Source organism: Coffea arabica, chromosome 5e (assembly GCF_036785885.1).
Source record: "Coffea arabica cultivar ET-39 chromosome 5e, Coffea Arabica ET-39 HiFi, whole genome shotgun sequence".
In the NCBI taxonomy this organism is placed as follows: domain Eukaryota; kingdom Viridiplantae; phylum Streptophyta; class Magnoliopsida; order Gentianales; family Rubiaceae; genus Coffea; species Coffea arabica.
In genome coordinates, this window is record NC_092318.1 from 50875297 (window position 1) to 50899072 (window position 23776).

Genomic DNA, 23776 nt, shown 5'->3' on the forward strand with positions numbered 1-23776 from the left:
TTTTTTTGGTTCTTTTTGGATGCATTTCTTTTGGAAGTTTAATATATACATCATCCCATTATGTTCCCATTCCTATATGCTTTTCTAGCAAACCAACGTACAAAAACTGCAATGCATAGTCTAAATGGACCACCAATGAGCTGTAATATAACAAGGAAAGGAGGAAATATTGATTGAGCCTTGAGCACAACAATTCAGATGAGGACCGGGTCGGGCAACCGTGAATGGTCTTTGAGATCAATTACGATGACGATAAAGAAATGGGATAATGCATGCATGGACTCTGACTCTGGCCTGTCCCACTTATCCACACCCTTGTTTCTGCATACATGATTGACGGTGGCTTCTCAACGATACCCTACTTACTACTATCTGATATCTGCATCAAATGATGATGCTTTGCCCCCAACCCAAATTTTATTTCCACAGCAAATGATGACAAAATTTTCCCTTTGAAGTACAAGTTGCATTTCGACTTGAGAATGACAGATTTGACGTCTTAGAGAAAATTATTGTAGAAATAAGAATTGGAGTGTGACATTAACAGCGGCGAATTTCTCAGAATAATATTGGTGTACGAAAACATCACAAAATAGTGTTTTGCAGGATTTGTGTGTGAAATAATATCGGCGCACAAAAAAATCAATTTATTTTTGAAATTTTTTTCAACAGCTTAAGAAATTTTTAATTTAAGATTTTTGGTTGAATATTTTATTTTAACCGCAGATGGATCCATTTGATCAACGGCTGGAAAATTGATCTGCGGCGATTTGATTTTTTTTTTTTTTTTTTGGGAAACTGCACAACTAATGTGCGGCGGTTTGAAATTTTTATTATTATTTTTTATTTTGTTTTGGAAACCGAACGTCTGATGTACGGCAAGGATTACGTACACAAGGCAAGGCTTTCAGGGCAATGCAGTGTAAGAAAAATCAACAAATTCATGATTCTGAGAAAAACCAAACCGTCAAAGTATAGGAAAGCAACGGCAAGCAAAATTGTGTGCTGCGAAGGTCATAGCCCAAGGTAAGGTAATTGGTTGTTTGGCGTAGCGTGGAATTGTGGGGGCCGGGAAATGACATATGTATTGTATTGTTGGCCTTTTCCTCATTTTCTTTGTCAAAGAAAATTGTCAGCCATTCCTCAACGATGGATGAATAAAGAAGGAAAATGTCAGCATCATAAAAAAATAAAATAAAAAGTCTCTGATTATTGCATATATATTAAAACTGTGAAATTAAGGAGGAGTCCAGAATATAGCGCTGTAACATTAATTGGCATCTGCTAATTAAATTAACGTCTTTAAATCCCATTAAAGCTCCACGCTCAGTACTTAAAATATCAAACGTCAAAAAGATTTGAGGCATTGCTGAAAACGTTAATACAATCTCGATCGGAAGAGAGGAGCGCTTGGAAACTTTTTAAAGTTAATTACATCTGATAAGCATATGGCCACATTAGACGGGCGTGGTAGGCGGTACACGTCTTCAAAATGTCTGAAAAGGAGGGTGTTAACTGTTAAGTAGTTAGGCCTGGCCATGAAGAGTTAGATGCTTGTCTTTTGGTTTTTTTTTTTTTTGAAGAATTGGTCCGATACTAGGGAAAGGGGAAGGGGAAGGGGAAAGGAGCTACAATTGGTTAGATGCTTGTCATTTTTTAGGAATTAAAAAAAAAATTAAAGGTTGGTTGCACCTTCAATCAACCGCGATCCCTTTCTTAAAAAAAAAAAAGGCTTCGTCGCAACCAAAAAAAAAAAAAATCTCTCCATTTACCTCCTCAGCAACAAAAGAAAAAAAGGAAATTTAAAATAATGTTTTAATGAAGTCTCTTTTATCATTTGCGGCGACTCTTAAACTAGAAATCAATCCCAACCAACATCACTTTTGTGATATTTTCTTGTTTTCACAATATACTCAGAAATTCGCCAATTAACAACATGTCATATTTTATATATATATATATATATATATATATATATATATATATATATATATATATATAAGTATGATATATAGTAACCTCGTGAATTTGTAAATACTTTTTTTTCCTTTTTTATTAAATTATACTAAGAGATATGAATGATAGTATAAATTTCGATTATAAAAATTAGACTTGGCCTTACTCCATCATTTGTATTAAAGAAGAAGAAGAAGAAGAGAGACACATCCCGAGTGCTGCTATATAGCATCAATCATGAACGACTTTAAGTGGCGGCGGACGTGGAGGCCGGAGGGGTCATAATTGATGCATCAAAGTATAGCAGGTACGCGCATTGAAGCTCTCATAATGAACCAAACCAAGCTCTCTTCTAAGGCTGAAACCCAAATCTGATGTCCACAGTCTGATGAGTTTGTCGGCTGCAAGTAAACATGAAGTGATATTTGTGTAACCAGTGATCAACAGGAAATCATTCATTATAAGCATGATTTTAAATGTTATTTTCCTTAAATAAAAATCGGCAACGCCATTTTGCTGCAGCTCTATTTGGGGGGACTATCCAAGAAGGAGAACCTGTATTTATTGGAGAAAATTTCCTGAAAGTTATGTTTAGGAGAGGCTAGTGCACTTCACAGAAAACAAACTCCCAGATTTTAGAGAATTGCTCAGTAGAAATGAACAATAATGTTTATAAACATGAAACGTAGGTTTCCAGAAAACTATTAATGCGAAGAAAAAAAAAGGTTTTTGACAACTTTAACGGAGAAAAACAGCAATATCATATCTTGGAAGAGCATTGCAATTTTAATTAGATTCGTATAGAAAAGCATTATTGATCCAGAAAATAGAATATAAATAAGGCATACAAGTACACATGCATGCGTTCCGGTTTAATCTATCAGAAGGGCCCTCAAAAAAAAAAACAAAATACTAGTCTGGGCAGCATGAATTTATAGTAAATACACCATCCAAGTCTTACAATCAAAGTAGAACACAATACAATATTAACCATGGCCACCACCAATGCATTACGGCTTGGTGGGGTGGCCAATTTGTCACAATTAAATGTGGTCTTGTTTAAAAAATCCAGGCGGGTGCGTAGTGCACCCATCTGGTCTGGTAATGGTTCAATCCCCTCCGAATTACCCCAAAACCTCTTCAAGCCCTTTCCTCCCCATAGTGTAGGAAGCTATCGTATAGACAAAAAAAAAAAAAAAAAAAAAAACAAAGAACACGATACAATATTGCAAAAGCTCAACATGAAGCTTCTTTCTTCAGGCACATAAAACTCCCATAAATCATACTTCCTCTACAAAACCATGCTAACAATAATTTAAACCATGTTTTGACGTTTAATAGATTTTTCTTCTTTTTAAGGTAAAGTTTTTCATAAACTCAATATTTGACGTATGCACTAGTGGTGTTGACATCTTTAACGAGAGTCAAAAGCACTGGCACAAGCAAACACTTTGAAGTATCTTGCTTGTAGACATATCCTTTGCAATTGCGATCATTGGTGCACTTGTCTCTGCCTATGTTTTCAGAATCGGACCGGATATCGACTCGCTCGAGCTCAGGGGTCAGGGGTCAATGGGTTCAACCGGGTTCGATAGGGGTTGAACCGGATGACGTCATAAATAAAATTTATTTAAAAATTAAAATATTATATGTAAAATACTTAATAACATGTTAATATTAATAAAGGTATATTCATATATATTTGATGTTTCAAATATATTTAATAAGAATATACAAATAAATTAGAGCAATCAAGTAGCAATTTATATTATTGAATAAGCATTAACAAGTTTAGAATTAAAATTATGGATTTAATTGAAAAATAACACCAAACTTTAAGACAACATTTATAAAGTATGAAATATTTAAGATATGTTAATAATTTTTAACAACTTAAGGATCAAAACATCATATTAAAAATATTCTGCCCTTTCAAAAAAAAAAAAAAAAAGAGACCGGGTTCATTTTTCCGGTCAAACCGGGTCAAAACCCGGTCAAACCCGGGTTTGACCTGGTTTGACCGAGTTGTTGATTTCCCGGTTTTTAAGATTAACTCGGACCGGTCAACTGGCCGGTTCCCGGTTCGACCGGTCGAACCGGCCGGTCCGGCCCGAGTTTGAAAACAGAGGTCTCTGCATGCTCCAAATTCCATCACAACTTCTTGACTATCCGGAGACCACTGGTGATTCAAGAAAGATTGCACCCCATCGAGCTTGTAATATGTTGCCTTAGGTTTCTTCCCACACGAGCTCAACTTTGGTGGTTGACAGTTTTCTGTCCATGCCAAGAGCCCTTTTGGTGTAGGACATGCCACACACATCCCATTTTGGCACAAGCCAAAATTACCACACTTTGATGGCAAAGCACATTTTTCTGTTTCAAAATTATGCTCCGAAAGAAAGTGTAGGTCTCCATCCATCTATCAAATCTGACTTTGTCATAGTAGGTATAAGCCTTCACATTGCCATCAGATTCAATCCTCAGAAAAGAGTATGTTGCATTGTAATTTATTGTACTGAGCTCTTGAGCTGCATGGGTTTTCACAAAAGTCCATTCCTATTAAGTGGCATATCATATCCCTCGTCATTGTGACTGTGGAATCCTAACCAAAGAACTGCTTAATAATTCTAACAATTTCTGACAGCCCCAACAAAGCTATGTACCTAGGCCATCTTTAAATGGGCTTAGCGGGTTTTAGTTAAATGGATCCGCAGCCTCACAAGTTTCATTTAAATTCATTTCGCAGTTTTTTTTTTTTTTTTTTTTGATAAGCGGGAAGTTTCGAAATTTCTCATTTACATTTTTTTTCTCCTACCACCAACCCATCTCTTTCCCCCTCCATGTTAGAGTAAAATGGTCTTTTTAACTTGAGGTATCCAACTTTGGTTTGAGGAAAGGAAAATGAATGGTTTATAAACTTGGACTCATTGGCTACTCAGTAATTTAGATTAACCATTTTAGACTAGTGGATTAAAGCCAAAAGTTACTTGAGCCGGTCCTTGAACTCTGGTCATGACACAACTTTTGTTACACCATATTTTAATTTAATCACATCATATATGCAACTTAATGTAGGTTTGCAAAAAATTATTATAGGAAATAACGTTTTTTATCAACTTTAATTGAGAAAAATGAGAATATCATGTGTAGGAAGAGCTGCAATGCTCCATTCGTATAGAAAAGCATTATTGACCTAGAAAATGTTAGATAAGACATATAAGTAGACATGCGTGCGTTCCGGTTTAATCTATCAAAAGGGCCCTCATAGAATAAGAAAAGAAAAGCAAAATACCAATCTGGGCTGCTTGGATTTATTGTAAATACGATACAAGTCTTACGATCAAACCAGAAGAACCATAATTAATACAATATTGCAGAAGCTCAACAAGAAGCTTCTTTATTCAGTACATAAAACTCTCAAATCATACTTAATGCTATGCTAACAATTATTCAAACCAAGTTTTAACTTTTAAGTGTTTTTTTTCCTTAAGTTAAGGCTTTCCATAAAATCAATATTTGACATATGCACTAGTGGTGTTGACGTCTTTGACGAGAGTCAAAAGCACCGGCATAAGCAAGCACTTTGAACTATCTTGCTTGTAGACAAATCCTTTGCAATTGCAATCATTGGTGCACTTGTCTCTACATGCTTCAAATTCCATCACAACTTCTTGACTATCCGGAGACCACTGGTGATTCAAGAAAGATTGCACCCCATCGAGCTTGTAATATGTTGCCTTAGGTTTCTTCCCACACGAGCCCAACGTTGGTGGTTGACAATTTTCTGTCCATGCCAAGAGCCCTTTTGGTGTAGGACATGCCACACACATCCCATTTTGGCACAATCCAAAATTACCACATTTTGTTGGCAAAGCACATTCTGTTGCCAAATTACTTGGAAAGAAACTATAGGTCTGCATCCATCTATCAAATCTGACTTTGTCATTGTAAGTATAAGCCTTGACATTGCCATCAGTTTCAAGCCTCAGAAAAGAGTACGTTGCATTGTAATTTATTTTACTGAGTTGTTGAATCCCATCAACCTGTGGTTTTGGCGCTGGCGATTCGAATATTTCAAAGATAAGGTTCCAAGCTATTGGAGTAGGCTCCCACGTCGAAGGTTGGGTGTTAAACCTTACAGTACTGCCAAAATTCCCCGGCCAACCATTGTAGCGAACTTGTTGGCCAGCGTTGTTTAGATACAAGAGGAGGCCATCATCTCCAAGCACTAAGCTGTACTTTCCATCGGAGCCATCAACATCAGAAGTTCGACTGACAAGCTTGTTTACGCCACTCTCGCGAAGGGACTGCCCAACTAGTAACGAATCAACTGGATAATCAAAGCTTTGCCAAATGAACTTTCCCTTTGTATCATACAGCACAAGGTTGCCATTCTGGAGTAATTTGATGCCCGTGACACCCTTGTTAGCAGTGTTGGTTTGCCACACTAGGCTGCCGTCAGAGTCGGCTAGGACCAGGTTTCCATCCCGGCCGAAAGAAAGGGTGGCGTTTTCTTTCACGGGGTGGTTGCGGTTGGCATCCCAAACCCACCGCATTAGGCCCTCGTCATCTGGGATGCCAACACGAATGCCAAGCACGAAAGAAGCTGGGGTGGTGTTGTAGAAACACAGTCTGAAGGGGAATGTGTAGAAATCATAGACATCATTGGTTATGATGCGATAAGTTGCCCCATATTCAGCTGTGGGTACGAAATTTTGGAATTCTCCCAGTGGACCTGTGTTGACAATTTTGAAGGTATTGTTTGTTGGCACTTGAGCTCTGGTGCTAATGGCCAAGAAACAGAGGAGGAGGAGAATGCTAAGACAGGGTGAAAATGGAAAGGTACGACGAGCCATTGGAATTCTTTTTGTGCAATAAGGAATAAAGGGCAAGCTAATCAGTTGGAAATGGAATGAGAGATATGAAGTGGGTTGTAACCATTTGGTATTTATAGATTTTTTTTATTGGCTTTTCTCAGGGAGTTGGTTTGTGGATAGGAAAATCAACTCGACGGTTTTTCTAGTTTTTCTGCATACAATTGTTGAAATTTGAAAACTGATTAAAAAAATATTGAAATTTGAAATTTGAATTTCAACGTCAAAGTTGGTAACCTGCAAACAAGATTGAGCATCCATCTAGTAACATAGTATTATATAATTTTGTTCTATGTCGTAGTGGTTGTCAAATGATTATATAATGTACAACACAATTTTTTATAAGGGAAAACGAAACAAATAATCCCTTACATATTACTTATTTAACCATTCACTTACATAAAAATGCAAATTCATACTTTAAATATATAAGGGATAATTTCAGAAACCTCCCCTGAGGTTTCTAATAATTTCACAAAGCTCCCCTTAATATTTCAAAATTACACATACCTCCCCTATTGCTGTAAAAGTACTCTACTACCCCTATATAGGATACTTAATGACTTTTTCTTTTTGGAAATTTCAGAAATTTCAAGAAAAACTAAAATTGACTTATTCTCTCTCTCTCTCTCTCTCTCTCTCTCTCTCTCTCTCTCTCTCTCTCTCTCTCTCTCTCTCTCTCTCTCTCTCTCTCTCTCTCTCTCTCTTTTCTACCTTAATGTGTCTTCCATTTCCTTTTTTGCTAAATTCCTACCACTCATTCCTCTCTACCTAATATTTTTCCTCCAATTCATGACCAAATTCTATCTATTATCCCTTGCCCATATTTATCCCCCTCATTGCCTTCTTCTTCTTCTTCTTCTATCTCTATTCAATCTCTTTTTTGCAAATATGATCAAGTTCATCCTTTTTATCCTTTTAATTCTAAGTGTAATGGGTTTGATTTTTTTGAGTCTATTTATTTTATCCAATGTTGGTTGATTATGGGTGATAAAACTTAGTGATGTCAAAAGTCAAGAATTTGAGGGATGGATGTGCTTTAGAAATGGGTTGTTGAGAAAAAAAAGAGGCTGCAAAAAGAGAAAGACGAAAGATCTGTGCTATTGATTGTGGATGAAGTGTTAGTTTTGGGTAAAAGTTTGAGATTGAGTTTTATCCAATTTAGCACCAAGTGACGGATTTAATTAAATTGTGTAGTAAATGTAGGGGTTGGGGTTATTGGACATAAATTAGGTTATAGTGTTTTGAGTGCTAGAATTATTGAAATTTATTTTGATTTAAATTGGGGTGTTTGCTTGGCTTTTGGGGTGGAGTTGTTTGGAAGAAGGCAATCATCATAGTTGAATTTTTTTCCTAACTTTTATTTTTGGTAGAAAGAGTTTGTTGGCTTTGGTGTTGGAAGAAAAGCAATCAACAAAGCTCTTTTATTTTTCCTTTTTATCTTTTTGACAAAAAGGATAGTTTAGGATATTTGAAGGAATTGGTAGCCTATTGGACCTATTTTGAAGCATAAATAGTGAAAGCAAGGGAGGTGTGTGTAATTTTTGAAACCTAAGGGGAGCTTCTTGAAATTGTTAGAGACCTCAAGGGAGGTTTCTGAAATTATCCCAATATATAAATTGCATCATGTTTGTCTGAAAATTCATTTTAGGAGAATTTTTTTTTACCTGAAAACGCCATGTGGCTACCAAATGATAATATTTCAAAGATAAAAAAGACATTACATACTCATGATTTATCCATTTTTTTTCTTTTTTTTCCTCCTCTGTTTTTGCTTCACCAACATTCAAACAGCAAATCCTAGATCCGCCACCATAGTCCGCAATTTCCAGATAACAAACACTATCAAATATTGTTTAATATCCAGAAATCTCAGTTTTTATTATAGTGTCATTTTTCTTTCACAAACATCTTATTCTACTTCTTTTTTATTTCCTTAAGTTCCAATAACTACTAACATTGTAAAACACAAATTTAAACATACCAAAAAAAAATATCACTAAAAAAATGAGATTTTTATGAATTTTTTGTTGTACTTTTTGTTTTTCTATTATATTATACTTTTTTAATATGTTGAATTTTGTGTTTTACCCTTTAGTAGTCATTGAAACTTTAGGAAATAAAATAAAATATTTGTAAAGGAGGAATGACAAAATAATTAAAGATGTGACATACGATAAGAGAGGTAGGATACAGTGGGTCATAATATGCAAAAAAATGGCAAGTATTAAGCTACTAAAAATAAATGGTAGAAAGAGAAAGTCCACTTTTGGAAGTTTGAAGTCAATATAGCAGCTGAGTCGAAAAAAAAAAAAAAAAAAAGTCAATATAGCAGCCTGTAGATGTGCTGTAATCCCCTTAGAACCGGGCTCCGTGTCGTCTTCACCCTTCACTAATTAGCAACTTGGGCACATTGCAGACAAATCTTTCCTCTTTGCCTTTGGGGTTAGAAGATGGGAAAACACGTCTGCTTCTTCTATACTTCTGGGCTGTAACGCAGCAGCATTTAGCAACTGTAATGAAGTTAATAAAGTTTAACAAAAGGATAACATCAAGGTTTTAGACAAATTATCCTAGATTCAAACCTTCCAGTTGCCTTAACCATAAAGGACTTTTACATCTTTGGCTCCCGGTTTGAGTGCGCTAGGCTCAAAGATTGGCGAAGAACGTTTGGCACGGTTAAATTGAAAACCAGCATTAAATGCTGACAGTCCATTTTGTATCCATTCCATTTTTTTTTGTTGGATCCATTTTGGTTCGCTTTTGCATGGGTGCAATCTGTAGCTATAGATGCTGATGCAGATCAGCAGATGGATGCTTCCAGTTCCATATTGGATGAATTGTGATCAAAGTATTAATATATCCTTATGGCTTTGTTTCATGTTTACCTGCTTGGCAATGAGAAAAGCCATGCACGGCTTTCTTTATTTGTTGAGAGATTGATCACATCAAAACCAAGAGATTGATCACCTCAAACCGCGCATGATTTTTAATTTATCAAGTCAGTCAGGAATTGTGTGGTAGCTTTGTGGGCTGGGAAAGTGGGAATGCGCCAGAATTTGAAGATTGGTTGTGGTCCTGTGGAGTGGACCTGCGCGCATCGCTAGCTTTGAGTGATTGGAAAAGGCGGGCGAATGGATAAATATTGAATACATGCATGCATGCTATAAAGTCATTAGCAATCAATGTCAAATAGTCCTTGCAGAAGACTTGTGGGTTCCTCTCTGATGTCTTGGACCATTTCGATATGTGTTCTTTGAACATAATTGTGTGCTTATCATTAATGGCATGTATAATCTTTCTTTCCTGTCTCTTTTTGTTCTGCGCGCAAGAATGATCAACGTCGACAAGTTTGCTTGCGGTTGGTTGTTAGATGCACGATTTTGATTTACTTATTTATTTTTGGTAAATAAAAGTTTGATTTTAAAGGAGAGGAACATAGTTCAGGCTAAGGCTCTGTTTGGTATGATGTAAAGTATTTTCCTTAAGAAAATATTTTCCATGGAAGTTCTTTTCTGGGAAAATATTCACATTTTTCAATATTTTCTGATGTTTGGTTGAAATTTTTAACTACATTTTTATTATCAAAATTCAACTCCTTCCGCCGCCCGCTTTTCTCTTTCATCACTGGAAACCGATCTTCCAAGTTCCTATCACTAAAAATAGCAGAACCGCTCAAAATGGAAGAATCCAGGTCAAGCATAAGGACAATTCATTGACTCGTAATTATTGGCGCCATAAAAGACATTACCAAGCTAGACATATCAAGACCATGAAATGACCGGTGATTAAGGTCAATCAATGAAAGTGAAAGAACAGGCATAAATATCTTCTCAAGTTGAAGAAATAGGCTCTGTTCTTTTTCGTATGATTAGTGCTCTTATTGACTCGTATATGAAATTTGGTTTAAGGATCATATACCAGCGATCAAACCACAACCTCAAAGGCATTAAAACCAAGACAAATTTGAGCTAAAGATATGTAATTTTGATTAAGAAAACACTGCAAAGAAAATTAAAATGACTGAAGAAAGGCAATGAGAATTGATAATAATCCAAATTGTTAACAAATTCGTAGTGTTTGCGTCACCGGTAAATTCATCAGCATCAAAGACACGATGTCAAAGAGATCGGAGTCAGTAGGGTGAGGCCTTTTTTTTATTTTGAATATACTACAAGCTTTGAAAGTTTATCAAATACCTTTAATAAGCGGGATGCATGCATTTATAAAAACAATTTCGGTAAGTCCGGAAGGGAAGTTATTTTCCACAAGATAAGCAAAAATCTTTTACACAGTAAAATATTTTCATTAGCTTTTGTGCAACCAAACACGGAAAATTAGGAAAATATTTTCACTTGAAACAAATGGACCCGAAATGATACTCATATACAATTTTTGTTTAAAACCTTTTTGGATGAATCAATGGGTATGAAAAGCCGAATCTGAGGGTTTCATCATTAGCTATTTTGCTAGTTATTCAACTTGATTATCCCTTTATCCTAATTTTTTTATGAAACAAAATCAAAACAGAAGCAAAAAAAAATTAGTAAATAAATTAAAGGGACACGTATCTCTCTCACCACCTTCTGTTCCCCTTCCCTTTGTCCCCTCAAAATCGCCTCAAAGCTATGTACCTAGTCCGTCTCTATATGGGTTAAGCCGGCTTCACTTTAAATGGATTTGTGGCCACACAAGTTTCATTTCATTCCATTTCGGAATAAAATGATCTTTTTTAACTTTTGTTATAGAACCATATTTTAATGCAATCGGATCATATCTAATCTTTAATTATATTATCTTTCCAGCTAAAGGATAAACTTGTGAGAAATAGAATTTGTGAGAGGACTCGTCGTTTAATTAAATTTGGCAAGACCAACTTGTGCAGTGATATTTGGGAGGATGATCCAAGAAAGAGAATATATTATTAAAGATATTTCTATGAAAGATACGTTAGGAGAGGCAAGTGTTACCTTTACACAAAATGAAGTCCCAGATTTTAAAAAATTGCTCAGCAAAAACGAACTAAAATATTCATAAACATGCAAGATAATGTAAGTTTGCAGAAAATTATAAAGGAAAAGATGTTTTTTTGTCAGCTTTAATTGAGAAAAATAAGAATATCATATGTAGGAAGAGCTACAATGCTCGATTCTATTAGACAAGCATTATTGATCTAGAAAATGCTGGACAAGACATAAAAGTAGGCATGGGTGCATTCCGGCTCAATCTATCAAAAGGGCCCTCACAGAACAAGGAAAGAAAAAGCAAAATACCAATCTGGGCAGCTTGGATTTATTGCAAACAGGATACAAGGCTTACGATCAAACCAGAGGAGCCATAATCAATACAATATTGCAGAAGCTCAACACGAAGCTTCTTTACTCGGTGCATAAAACTCTCAAATCATACTTAATGCTATGCTCACAATTACCCAAACCAAGTTTTAACTTTTAACAGTTTTATTTTTTTTTTCCTCTTAAGTTAAGGATTTCCACAAAATCAATACTTGACATATGCACTAGTGGTGTTGACATCTTTGGCGAGAGTCAAAAGCACCGGCATAAGCAAGCACTTCGAAGTGTCTTGCTTGTAGACAAATCCCTTGCAATTGCAATCATTGGTGCACTTGTCTCTGCATGCTCCAAATTCCATTTCGACTTCTTGACTATCAGAAGACCACTGGTGGTTCAAGAAGGATTGCACCCCATCAAGCTTGAAATATTTTGCCTTTGGTTTCTTCCCACACGAGCCCAACTTTGGTGGTTGACAATTTTCTGTCCATCCCAAGAGCCCTTTTGGTGTAGGACATGCCACACACATCCCATTTTGGCACAATCCAAAATTACCACATTTTGTCGGCAAAGCACATGCTGTTGCAAGATCACTTGGAAAGAAAGTATAGGTCTGCATCCATCTATCAAATCTGACTTTGTCATAGTAAGTATAAGCCTTGACATTGCCATCAGTTTCAAGCCTCAGAAAAGAGTACGTTGCATTGTAATTTATTTTACTGAGTTGTTGAATCCCATCAACCTGTGGTTTTGGTGCTGGCGATTCGAATATTTCAAAGATAAGGTTCCAAGCTATTGGAGTAGGCTCCCACGTCGAAGGTTGGGTGTTAAACCTTACGGTACTTCCAAAATTCCCCGGCCAACCATTGTAGCGAACTTGTTGGCCAGCGTTGTTTAGATACAAGAGGAGGCCATCATCTCCAAGCACTAAGCTGTACTTTCCATCGGAGCCATCAACATCAGAAGTTCGACTGACAAGCTTGTTTACGCCACTCTCGCGAAGGGACTGCCCAACTAGTAACGAATCAACTGGATAATCAAAGCTTTGCCAAATGAACTTTCCCTTTTTATCATACAGCACAAGGTTGCCATTCTGGAGTAATTTGATGCCCGTGACACCCTTGTTAGCCGTGTTGGTTTGCCACACTAGGCTGCCGTCAGAGTCGGCTAGGACCAAGTTTCCATCCCGGCCGAAAGAAAGGGCGGCGTTTTCTTTCACGGGGTGGTTGCGGTTGGCGTCCCAAACCCATCGCATTAGGCCATTGTCATCTGGGATGCCAGCACGAATGCCAAGCACGAAAGAAGTTGGGGTGGTGTTGTAGAAACACAGTCTGAAGGGGAATGTGTAGAAATCATAGACATCATTGGTTATGATGCGATAAGTTGCCCCATATTCAGCTGTGGGTACGAAATTTTGGAATTCTCCCAGTGGACCTGTGTTGACAATTTTGAAGGTATTGTTTGTTGGCACTTGAGCTCTGGTGCTAATGGCCAAGAAACAGAGGAGGAGGAGGAGAATGTTAAGACAGGGTGAAAATGGAAAGATACGACGAGCCATTGGAATTCTTTTTGTGTAATAAGGAATAAATTGGAAATGGAATGAGAGATACCGACAGGGTTGTAACCGTTTGGTATTTATAGATTTTTTTAAGCTCTGCTTTTCACAAGAAGTTTTTTTTTTTTCACAAGAAGCTTTTTGATGCATTGAATGATCACCAAAGAGTTGGTTCTATTTTTAAGCTCTATTTATTTTGTTGTATTCAATTATTGAAACTTGAAATTGAATTTCAAAGTCAAAGTTGGTAACCTGCATGCATACGAGATTGTGCATCCAGTAACATGGTACTGCATATACCCTACGTTCTATGCCCCATCAGTTTTTGGCAGCGTAAAACTCAGGAAATACCGGTAGTAAGATACAATCTCAATCTCGGAAGTGTAATCGCAGCAAGTTTTAACTAATACACGTAGGTTACTGGAAAATCAGGGCGAAGACAAATTTAAACTTTAGATAGGTTTGTAGTTCGTTGAATTTCATGTGTATGCAAGGATGTTAGATATATCTGGCTCTGCATAATTTTCTCACTCTTAAGATTTATGTTTACTTTGTTTCATATTTGAGATCGGATTCCAAACTATCTGTCATTTCCTAAAAGTATATAGGGTTAATTCAAGAAAATCCCCTCGAACTTCTTTCTTTTCTCACTTTGTCCCCTTGAAGGTTGATCAATTGAACCAATATACCTCGAGGAGTGTGTTTGGATTGTAAGTTATTTAAGATATTTTTACTGTAGCACTTTTTGTGATGTGATGTATGTGAGATAAAAAGGTGTATTGAAAATTGTAATGGTGACATAAACAAATATATTTGGGCAAATAACTTACAATCCAATTCTTTCACAATATTCTCAATCATCTGTAATTTGTTCGGATAACGCATTTTGTGTTTGATTGAATTATGTGCACTCACGTGATTCAGTGAATTAACCAATACATATTCAAAAAAAAAAAAAAAAAAGTCTCTACATGCAAATATTCCTCGACCAAATAGAAACACATGCAAATAACCAAATAGAAACACATGCAAACACATCCAAACATTGTATTATTTGAAACACATGCAAATAGTTCGGATAACCCGTAGGTGATCTAGAGATGTCATCTTCCTCAAGCAAACTTCCTAAATTTTTATAATGACAAATTAAAAGACCTTAAAAACCCTAAAAATCCAACTACCTGAAACAAGAGTTGCCAAAGGTCTATTTATGGTACATAATAGGCGGCTTTGGTTTTGATTGATTTTAGTTACAAGTAGTTGGATTTCTAGTGCTCTGTTTGGATTCTCCATTTTTTGAAAAATAAGTTTTTCATACACAATACTACAGTAATACACGAACAAAAACAACTTCAAAAACACTAGGGAGTTGTTAGGTTTTTTAAGTCAATAGAGAAATTTAAGAAGTTTGCCCAAGGAATATGACAGCTCCATATCGTCTAGTTTTTGTGTGCGTTTCTATTCGACCAAGAGGTATTTTAGGCATACAAAATGGCATAGACTTCTTTGAAATAATTTGGTCAATTGACATGATCGTTGAGCTGCACATGATTCAATCAGTTGCATTTGATTGGGAATACTATGATAGAATAAAGGATGCATTAATTCAATTGAACTTTTAAGGGGGGCGAGGTGAGAAAAGAAGTAAGTTCAAGGGGATTTATTGGAATTAACTCAAGTATACGTTAGACTGAAAGTCCAGTTTTACAAGCTTGAAGTTCCAGAGAGCAGCCAATCACATCATGTGCTGTCATCCTCTTTGGTCCGGGATCCACCTCGTCTTGAGTGAGTGAGGCCCCCTTATCTTGCAGACAAATCTTTCCTCTTCTGCCTTTCGGATCAGAAGATGTGAAAACGCGTCTACTTTCTTTGCACTTTTGGGCTGTAGAATAATCAGTAACGTTTCTAGCAATCGTGATGAAGTTGATAAAGTTTAACAACTGGATAAGATCACGGTTTTAGACCAATTATCCTAGCAGGTTGATGGTTATGCTGGGGAGGCTCCTTGGTTGAGAGTTGACACCCTTCTCCTCTTTAAAACAACAATAAATCTTGCACTTCCCCGTGGTAAAAGAGACTATTGTTAAGCTTGTTTCTCCAGCTTCTAATTTAAGCAATTAACAACACAATAATTAAAACTTCAGATTGATCAGGTTTTCATGTCCTTTCTAAAAATTTTTAAATGCACTTGAGTTGAGTATCATCCTTCCAGATTGGGAAAAAAAAAATCATAGCTTTAGTGGCCTAAGTGGACACGAGCTGAACGGTTTTTAGGAAAATTATTCGAGCCGATTTTGTATATTTTCACAATATGTAACTTGCATTGCACACGGTGTAATTCACTTTTAATAACGTGTAAATATAAAACAAAATTTTATAAGCTCCATATATAATATAAAAAACTATGTATAAAATGCAATCTAAACCTTACTTTTCTATTTTTTTTTTTATTAAATCTTGACCATGAATCTTAAAAAATGATTGCTTTCCTACAACTGTTCTTGCCCCTCCTACAACTGTTCTTGCCCCTCCTCTTGCCCCTCCTCCAGCCTAAGTGCCTTACAGTACATGCAATGCAGCAGCCTACCTCCTAAGACCGTCGTCTATGCTTGAATTGACTGCCCCGATGGCTTCATGATTGGCTCCCAGAATAGATTCGTTTACTTGCCCAAAAAGTAGTGTACAAAACGAAGATAGCATATCCATTCATGACAATTGACATATACCCTGCGTCAGAAATGATATCAAGGGCCTAAGCATTAAATTTTTGGGCAAATTGGAAGTGATGAATGAGAAACCACTGGGCCAATGGCTCAGTTGTTGGTGAGGGTTCAAACCTCACCAGCAGCGAAAAAAATCTAAAGATTGTGCCATAGCACTTCCTTGATCTAGTTGGATCTGTATACCCACTAACCCGTACCACAGCCTCCTTAGGCTCCCCCTCCCCCTCCCCCTAAATTAGGATAGAGTAAGTTATACAAATGTATCGTTGCTGACAAAAAAAAAAGAAAGTGATAAATGATAAAGATTTGTTGTCTGCAGTCCACATCATCTTATATCATCAAGTATAAATGAAGTACGCCATAACAGAATATACTTTATCTTACTATGATAAAAGTGTTACACGGCTCTAACCAGCTCACTTAATGCAGATGGTGAGGGAGGATCTCCCTATCTGTCACTATAAGCAGGCTTGGAGTTCGATTCCAAAGAGTCCACAAATCCACTGTGATTTGACTACCTCCCATTCCCTTGCAAGTGATTCTTGATTTTAAAAAAAAAAACAATGGTAATCCACCTGAATTTATTCAACGACACGGTTTCTGTCAAACTTCTGCAAGTTCTTTAAATTTCTAGAGTTAAGAAGTTAGAACCAAAATAATTTCAGGGCATCCGGTAATCAGCAACCCCCACTCATGTTTTGCGTGGATAAAGTAGGTTGTCTCACATCTATCATCCTGGATTGCTCAAATGTATGAACTAGTATCCAAGAGAGTTCAAGACGCCAAGTTGTGGATATATGAGCACGCATTTCAGACTCCAAATTCTCATCCATAACATGGCTCCCTTAGAAGAAGACAGGAGATATTAACACTGATCATGGCTCTCGCAAGTCTAGTTGCTTATAATATAGCATCTGAACATATAATTTTGTACTCCATAATCAAGACACGAGCAGAACCCAACAAGGCATCCATTCACAGGTAGCATGTAAACATTTATTTTCTCAAAGAGTAAATAAAAGAACAAACAAACAAATAAGAATAAAGTAAAAATGACTTAATCCGCATTGAAATTAAGAGAAAATGTTAAGAAAAAGCACAAGCAAAAAGGATTACGGGCTTGCATTTTGCTCAACAAGGTAGGGCTCCAGCATGGCACAAGGTTCTTAGAATGCAACGATGCAAATTTTACCCACACAGAACTTGACCAGATTTCAATCCCACTGTAGCATGCAAAATTATCCCCAATCCCCATTCCACCAACAATATGTATAACTACTATATACAACAATGAAAGTCAAAAACTTAAAAGACCAATATGAATGATTTACATGGCAACAAAGAAACGACACCGAAGGTCAATTTCAAGCAAAGCAAGACAGCACTAGGATTCAGAATCAAAAGGCAGCACCAGACCATGCATCTTAGTTTATTGTACATATATAAAGCAATTAGAAGAAATAACCAGAAAAGCTAATCTGGTTACCTCCTCCATCAGTTGGCTCTTCGAAAAAAAACTTCGCTGAATCTGCAGCACTCTGTCTGGGCTTTCAACCATACGCAACGAAATAAATGGGACAAAAAAAAATGTACAGATATAGACCTAAATGAGAAACTTCATGTTCTAGGCAAGTAACAATATAGAATGACGTTCGTCATCTAGCAATCAAAGTACAAATCAGCGGCATGAGAAGACACAAAGCTCATTGATAATTTCAGTGTTATGATATCTCTATTAGATAACTATGTCTCATTTATTTTCTGCAGCAAATTTATATAGTTTAGGGAGGCAATGAGTTCAAATGGATTGACCCTGTAGAGTCCTTTCTAGACCGAAGTTAATGATTCTAGACATAACCAACTCACACGTTACTTCTTTTTATCCAAATTTAACCATCACTCAAGCTCAAATATTAAAAGAACCCAGAATCCCATCCATAATCAATGAGAAACAATAATCCACCTTCAAATTGCAATAAAAAATAAAGTATCTGAAACTTAGCACTTCCTAGAATCCACTGGATGTAATTAAAGCAGAAATTTTTTTGAAAAAAGTCAACACTGAAAGAAGATTAATTATCTAAGTACCTGTTACTCCCTTGTCTAAGGCAGTGACATCAGGGTGCGTCTTCTGATCTTTGCAACATGAGTAATTGATAGAGAGTAGCCATGCTGTAAGTGACAACCATTGACCCAAAAACATTGATCCTTCCTGATCTACTACAAGCAACTTCTGCCTCTTAAAAATTACCCTGGCTCGATGAAAATCAGGACAGACTTCAGTCTCAGATTCTTTCAGCAGCCCAAACCTCCTCAACATTTTACTCAAATTTTTCTCTGATGGAAGGCGATCTCATGTTGAAAAGGTTAATATAATTTCGGCTGTTGATGCTTTAAGCTTTTCCATGTCAACATCCTCTGATTGTTCATCTGATGATATTTCATAATTTCCAGTAGAATATCTCTTTCTAGGGTGCAACCTCCAGCCAGATTTATGGAGAGAGAGAGAGAGAGAGAGCACTAATCATAGAAGAATCATGACTAGACAACTCGATGAGATATTCTGCATCCAGTATAATCAGCTTGTCTAGTCACACCTTCACTAAGATGAAATCAAAAGATGCAGAGAATTTAATTGATTACAATTTGTATATTATAAAGAGCAGCTATTTAAAGCAATATCCTGCTGAAAACACAAAATATACAGATAGATGTTATGGTAATTCCAGCAACTGATCCTAGAAGCTAAAAGGCAGAATGGCAGCAAAAGAAATTAAATAAGACAACCAAGAACTACAAAATGATCTTGAAACTTTGCAATTGGCCAATTCAACTTTGTTCAGAAATTTAATAAAGTGATACAGTCATACCAACCTATTCACACAACAGCAAACAAAAATCCACTGGTTCCCTGCCTAAACCACAACAAAATTATCCTACAATAGGAATAATATTGCTGCTTAGCGCCGCTTTAAACCAGAACGGCTGTGCAACTCCAAGAGCTGCTCCAAAGATGCCAAAGACCACCTATCGTCTATCTGAGCAAAGACTTTCTGATTGAGGGAGTCAATGATAATGTTAATGTTACCAAAACCATATATTTGGTGACCATCTTGCATTCTTCCTGGTTTTGGCTTGAAGAGCAAACCATTCTGCTGTGCATGCACTTCAATAACTTCTTTCAAGCTCAACTCAAGTCCACTACTTCCTTGCAGCTGAGAAGCTCTTTCTTGAGCCTGAGCAGCAGCTTTCTCAAACTGCCTTTGCTCACGCACCCTAAGATAGGATATATTCTCTCTCAAACCAGGTTGAACCACTTCCATGCCTTCAGCAGCTTTGTTCATCATGTCAAGGCCAACACTCAGTCTATGACGAACGTGCTCATTAGCTAAAAGTTCAGGTGGGAATAGATCCTTCCAGCCTAAGTACCAGTTTGTCACTTCCTCAAAATTTGGACTGGAACATAACCAGTGATACAAAATTTCTTGCCACTTGTTGAAAAAAATATCCATTATGTGAATCATGTGATGGATGGGGATAGTCGCTGCCCAGGTCCGAACCCAATAGAACTGATCAAGATTCTGGTTTGCAGGGTTTATTTGGAACTCATGCATGACAGTCAACAATTTGGGAATTATATGGCGAACCATCAGTTTTTCCCAACTGGCTGAATCAAACACTGTCTTCCAAGGTGAAAGAATGTAGTATGCTGACATATCACTGGGATGCCAAGCATGCAAAACACTTTCCAATCTATCACGAATTGTGTGGTAGCAGGCCTCTAACCTGTGTCCCAATAAAGGAAGCCATGGATGAACCCAAGAATGGATAGGAATGGTTTCTCGACGTGGATCCCAAGAGTCCACAGCAGCTGATAATTTTGGCATGACAATTTCGTCCAGAATTTTCTGAACAACAAGAGTTGGCAGCAATTTTTCCCAAGAATCCAGAAATCGAAGCATTGGCTCGGGATCTCTTGCCTGCCAAGTATTGGTGCCAGATATTCTAACAGCAGGAAACACAACTTCCATAATCAGTTGTGTGTAAGGAGATGAACTGTTAGCGAAATTTAAAGTGTCTTCTTGCAAAAGGGACTTCCATTGGGATACCATTTCTCTCCCATGTGTTGGATTCTGAAGAGGGTCCCAACCCTGAAATACTCTGATAAACAAGGGCTGGGCATATGAACATGCAATGCATGATAAATTGCAAAGTTTATATTCTTCTCTGTGTCGTTTCTGCATGTCCACAAACAACTTAGCCAAAGAATCTAGGGTCAGTGTTCCCGAAGAGCTCTGCTCCCCTATCTGCTCCAATATGTTAAGTATATCTCCCATGCTATCAAGCTCCTGCTTCTCCTTAGATGCTTGGTTTTGGAGTTTCTCCCTCTCTTTCTGCAAACTTACAACTGTCTCCCTCTCGTTTCTTAAGTCTCGATCTACCTTCTGTATATCTAATTCAGCTAAATCCACAATCAGTTTAATATTGTGCTGAAGCTCAGGCATTGGTATGTCATTCTCTCTTGCTTTCTCTTCAGCATTTAGATTTTCCAAGTTGGTCAAGACACGAACCTGAGGCCCCCTCATGTCGAAAACTTTCTGCACAACTTCAAGGCTCTGCTCTTGCTTCTTCGCCAGCAACTCCTCAGCTGTAACATAAACCTTCTTCTTAATCCGGGCTTGCTTGGACCAGAGCTTCTCTTTCAACTGAACCGCAGCAGGCTGAACAGAAGAAGTCACAATCTTCTCTTCTAGTTCCTTCAGCACTGGCAGATTAGTCTCTTTGTAGTCATTAAAACCCATCCCCATATTCTTTGGTCGCAATTTAGCCTGAATTGGTGCCACAATACCTTGCTCATTTTTACCCAACCCCCCTCCTTTGTAACCCATCTTCTCCAACAATCTCAACCCAATACCCTTCGTGTGCTTCTCAAAGGAACCCACATCGCCTGGCTCGAGTTCCTTCCTCCCCAGTCGAGAAGACTTCTTAGCTAACATAGATTTCTCCTTTTCCCTCTCGCGTCTCAATTGAGCTCCTTCTTTGATCTTTTTCCCAAACGCACTTGGTAAAAAGTCCTCATCATCATTTTTACTACCATCCTCCATCAACATAGTTGTTTCCTTTGATGAAGAAGAACTCGCAGCAAAACCAAGCCCAGCTGGGACTCGATCAACTTCACCCTCATCATCTAGCTTCTCCTCCTCTAAATTTCGATCAATTTCCTGATTGGGCATAACAGTACCAGTAGACACAAAATTGACAGGCTTACTAAAGTCAGGTTTCGAGGAAAGCCCCTTATCCTTCCTCCTTTTTCTCGAAGACCCTAAACCTCCATAATCATCAGAATCACTATCCCCAGAAGCAAAAACACCATACAAGACATCATCTTTCGTCTGTGTGCGCTTTTCTCTACGTTTTCTATAATAAAACTCTCCACCAATCCATTGCCCATCCTCAAAATCATTCTCCATCCCAAACTTCTCCATTTCTTGATATTCATCCATTTTCCCTTTTTATTTTTCCTTCAGCTAGCAAATAAATAAACGAAAACCTAGAATTAAAATCAAACCCAAATACAAATTTTTTTTTAAAAAAAAAAAACCTGAAACAAGTTGGACTGGGGACTGGGGGAAAAGGCAAAAGGCCCAGAATTAAAGATAAACGATAAACAAACGTCAGTAGAAAAATCCCAAATTCAGCTCTTGAAAACTCATAAATCTGCACAATTTAAGAACATAATCAAGTAAGACAACAAATAACCAGGATATATCAATTGTATTACCTCAACAAATTGCCTTCTTAATCTCGAGAGGTCTTTGCGACCGGCGGAAAGCTTTGAAGCGCTAAGCCAGAGGAGCGGGAATTTGTAATTCGTGAATTTTAAGGTTTTTGCTGGTCAATCCGAGTACTATCAATAAGCTCAATAAATGCTCAACAAAATTGTTTTACGAAGAGAGTAAATGGGCTTAGAAAGAAGACAATAAGCCCTTTGCAGCTTCAATTAGTCTTCTTAGAGCCAATCTGGAAATTATATGTGACGATAGCTTATTAACCCAAACATAAGGTACCAAAAGCCCAATAACGGATCTGTGTCTCTGTCGATTAAGAGGCTTGTTAGACCAGTCTCATTTGGACTGGGCAGTCCAGCCCGCTAAGGAGGACTCCGTCTCTTTATGAAATCACAATGCCGCACAAGTAATAATTTACTGGTACTTAGTTTACAATTGAAACCTAACCCTCAAACTTATTGCACCTTGACAATCTCCATTGTCATGCTTCAATCACTCATTAGCTAGGTTTTTCTTTGGCTTTGCATCAATTCCCTGGGATCTAATTGGATGCAAATTATAGGGAAATCCCACATTTTTTAAGTCAGTCTAACGAAACCATCTATTTTTTATATTTTGTTTGTCTCAGAGTTGACTGAAAAATTTTTTTTTTTTTTTTTTAACTTGAGGTAGATATCAGCTTGCTTGTTTTCTTTGTTTTTCTTTTCCAAATTTAGAAATCCAGGTCAATGCTACTACTAATAAGACCTCAATAAATAAAGTGCTACAAATTTTTTGTGAAGTTTAAGCTTTAAAGGTTTATTCCACTTGAAGAAATAAAGGCTATGTTTGGATAACAAATTTTTCTAAAAAAAAATTTCGCTTGCATCATAAACATATTTTTCAATCCACCTTTTTATATTTTCGATTATTTTTTTTATCTAACATAAATCATATCACAAAATGTGCTACAGTAATTATTTCAAATAATTATTTGAAATAATACTCCATCCAGAAAATAAAGAAAGTTGATATCATCGTGGGTCATCAGAGCAACAATAGGTAATTTATTGGTGCCGACAACCATGGGCCGACCCAAACATGTCAGGTTTCCTAGTTTGCCGCGGATCCGACACTGTAGCTGGTTTTATATATTTCTCCTGAATATCCTTGAATCAAGAGAAAACTTTGACCATAGGAAGATTGTGATTGGGTAAAACAATTCTATGTTTTTTTTTTTTGGAAAGAATTCTATGTTTTGTTCACCACAAGAAAAAAGAAAGAAGAATCAAAGAGTGTGTATTTTTCATGCTTTCATACCATGCCTATCAACTGTCTTCCCCGGAGGGGCCAAAAAAAAAAAGTAGTAAAAAAAGTGTGTAATTTCATGCTTCATACTTGCCTATGCCCAGAAAAACAGAAGACAAAAGATCTGTTTCATGCCTATCAACTGTCTTGGCCGGAGGTTAAAAAACAAATGTGTTTGGTTAATAAATTATTTGAGATAATTTGGTGAAAAAATACTATAGCACTTTTTTTGATATGATGTATGTAAAATAAAAAGATGATTGAAAAATGTATTGATGATACAAGCAAGTCAGTGTGTGTA

The 23776-nt window shown here is 36.9% G+C and overlaps 3 protein-coding genes across 7 annotated transcripts; all 3 read right to left on the bottom strand.

Moving 5' to 3' along the window:
- Window positions 1-5226: 5226 nt before the first annotated feature.
- LOC113743197 (EP1-like glycoprotein 2) lies at window positions 5227-6852 on the bottom strand. The gene has a single exon (XM_027271153.2). It carries the CDS (start codon window positions 6810-6812, stop codon window positions 5466-5468), a length of 1347 nt encoding a protein of 448 aa, XP_027126954.1. The 5' UTR covers window positions 6813-6852; the 3' UTR covers window positions 5227-5465.
- A 5238-nt stretch (window positions 6853-12090) lies between these two features.
- Window positions 12091-13765, bottom strand: LOC113687892 (EP1-like glycoprotein 2). The gene has a single exon (XM_027205422.2). The coding sequence runs from the start codon at window positions 13677-13679 to the stop codon at window positions 12330-12332; it is 1350 nt and encodes a 449-aa protein (XP_027061223.1). The 5' UTR covers window positions 13680-13765; the 3' UTR covers window positions 12091-12329.
- Window positions 13766-16669: 2904 nt separating this feature from the next.
- LOC113688227 (septin and tuftelin-interacting protein 1 homolog 1) lies at window positions 16670-22385 on the bottom strand. Of its 5 annotated transcripts, none has more exons than XR_003447899.2 (4): window positions 22182-22385; window positions 19274-21927; window positions 18488-19001; window positions 16670-17243 (listed from the first exon to the last, which is right to left on the bottom strand). XR_003447899.2 is itself a non-coding variant. In XM_027205986.2 (2 exons), exon 2 carries the CDS (start codon window positions 21901-21903, stop codon window positions 19360-19362), a length of 2544 nt encoding a protein of 847 aa, XP_027061787.1. In that variant the 5' UTR covers window positions 21904-21927; window positions 22182-22385; the 3' UTR covers window positions 19194-19359. The 5 variants fall into 5 exon arrangements, 1 of the variants encoding a protein (XP_027061787.1); XR_011814414.1 differs by having other exon boundaries at window positions 16670-17313; XR_011814413.1 differs by having other exon boundaries at window positions 16670-18996.
- Window positions 22386-23776: the final 1391 nt, after the last annotated feature.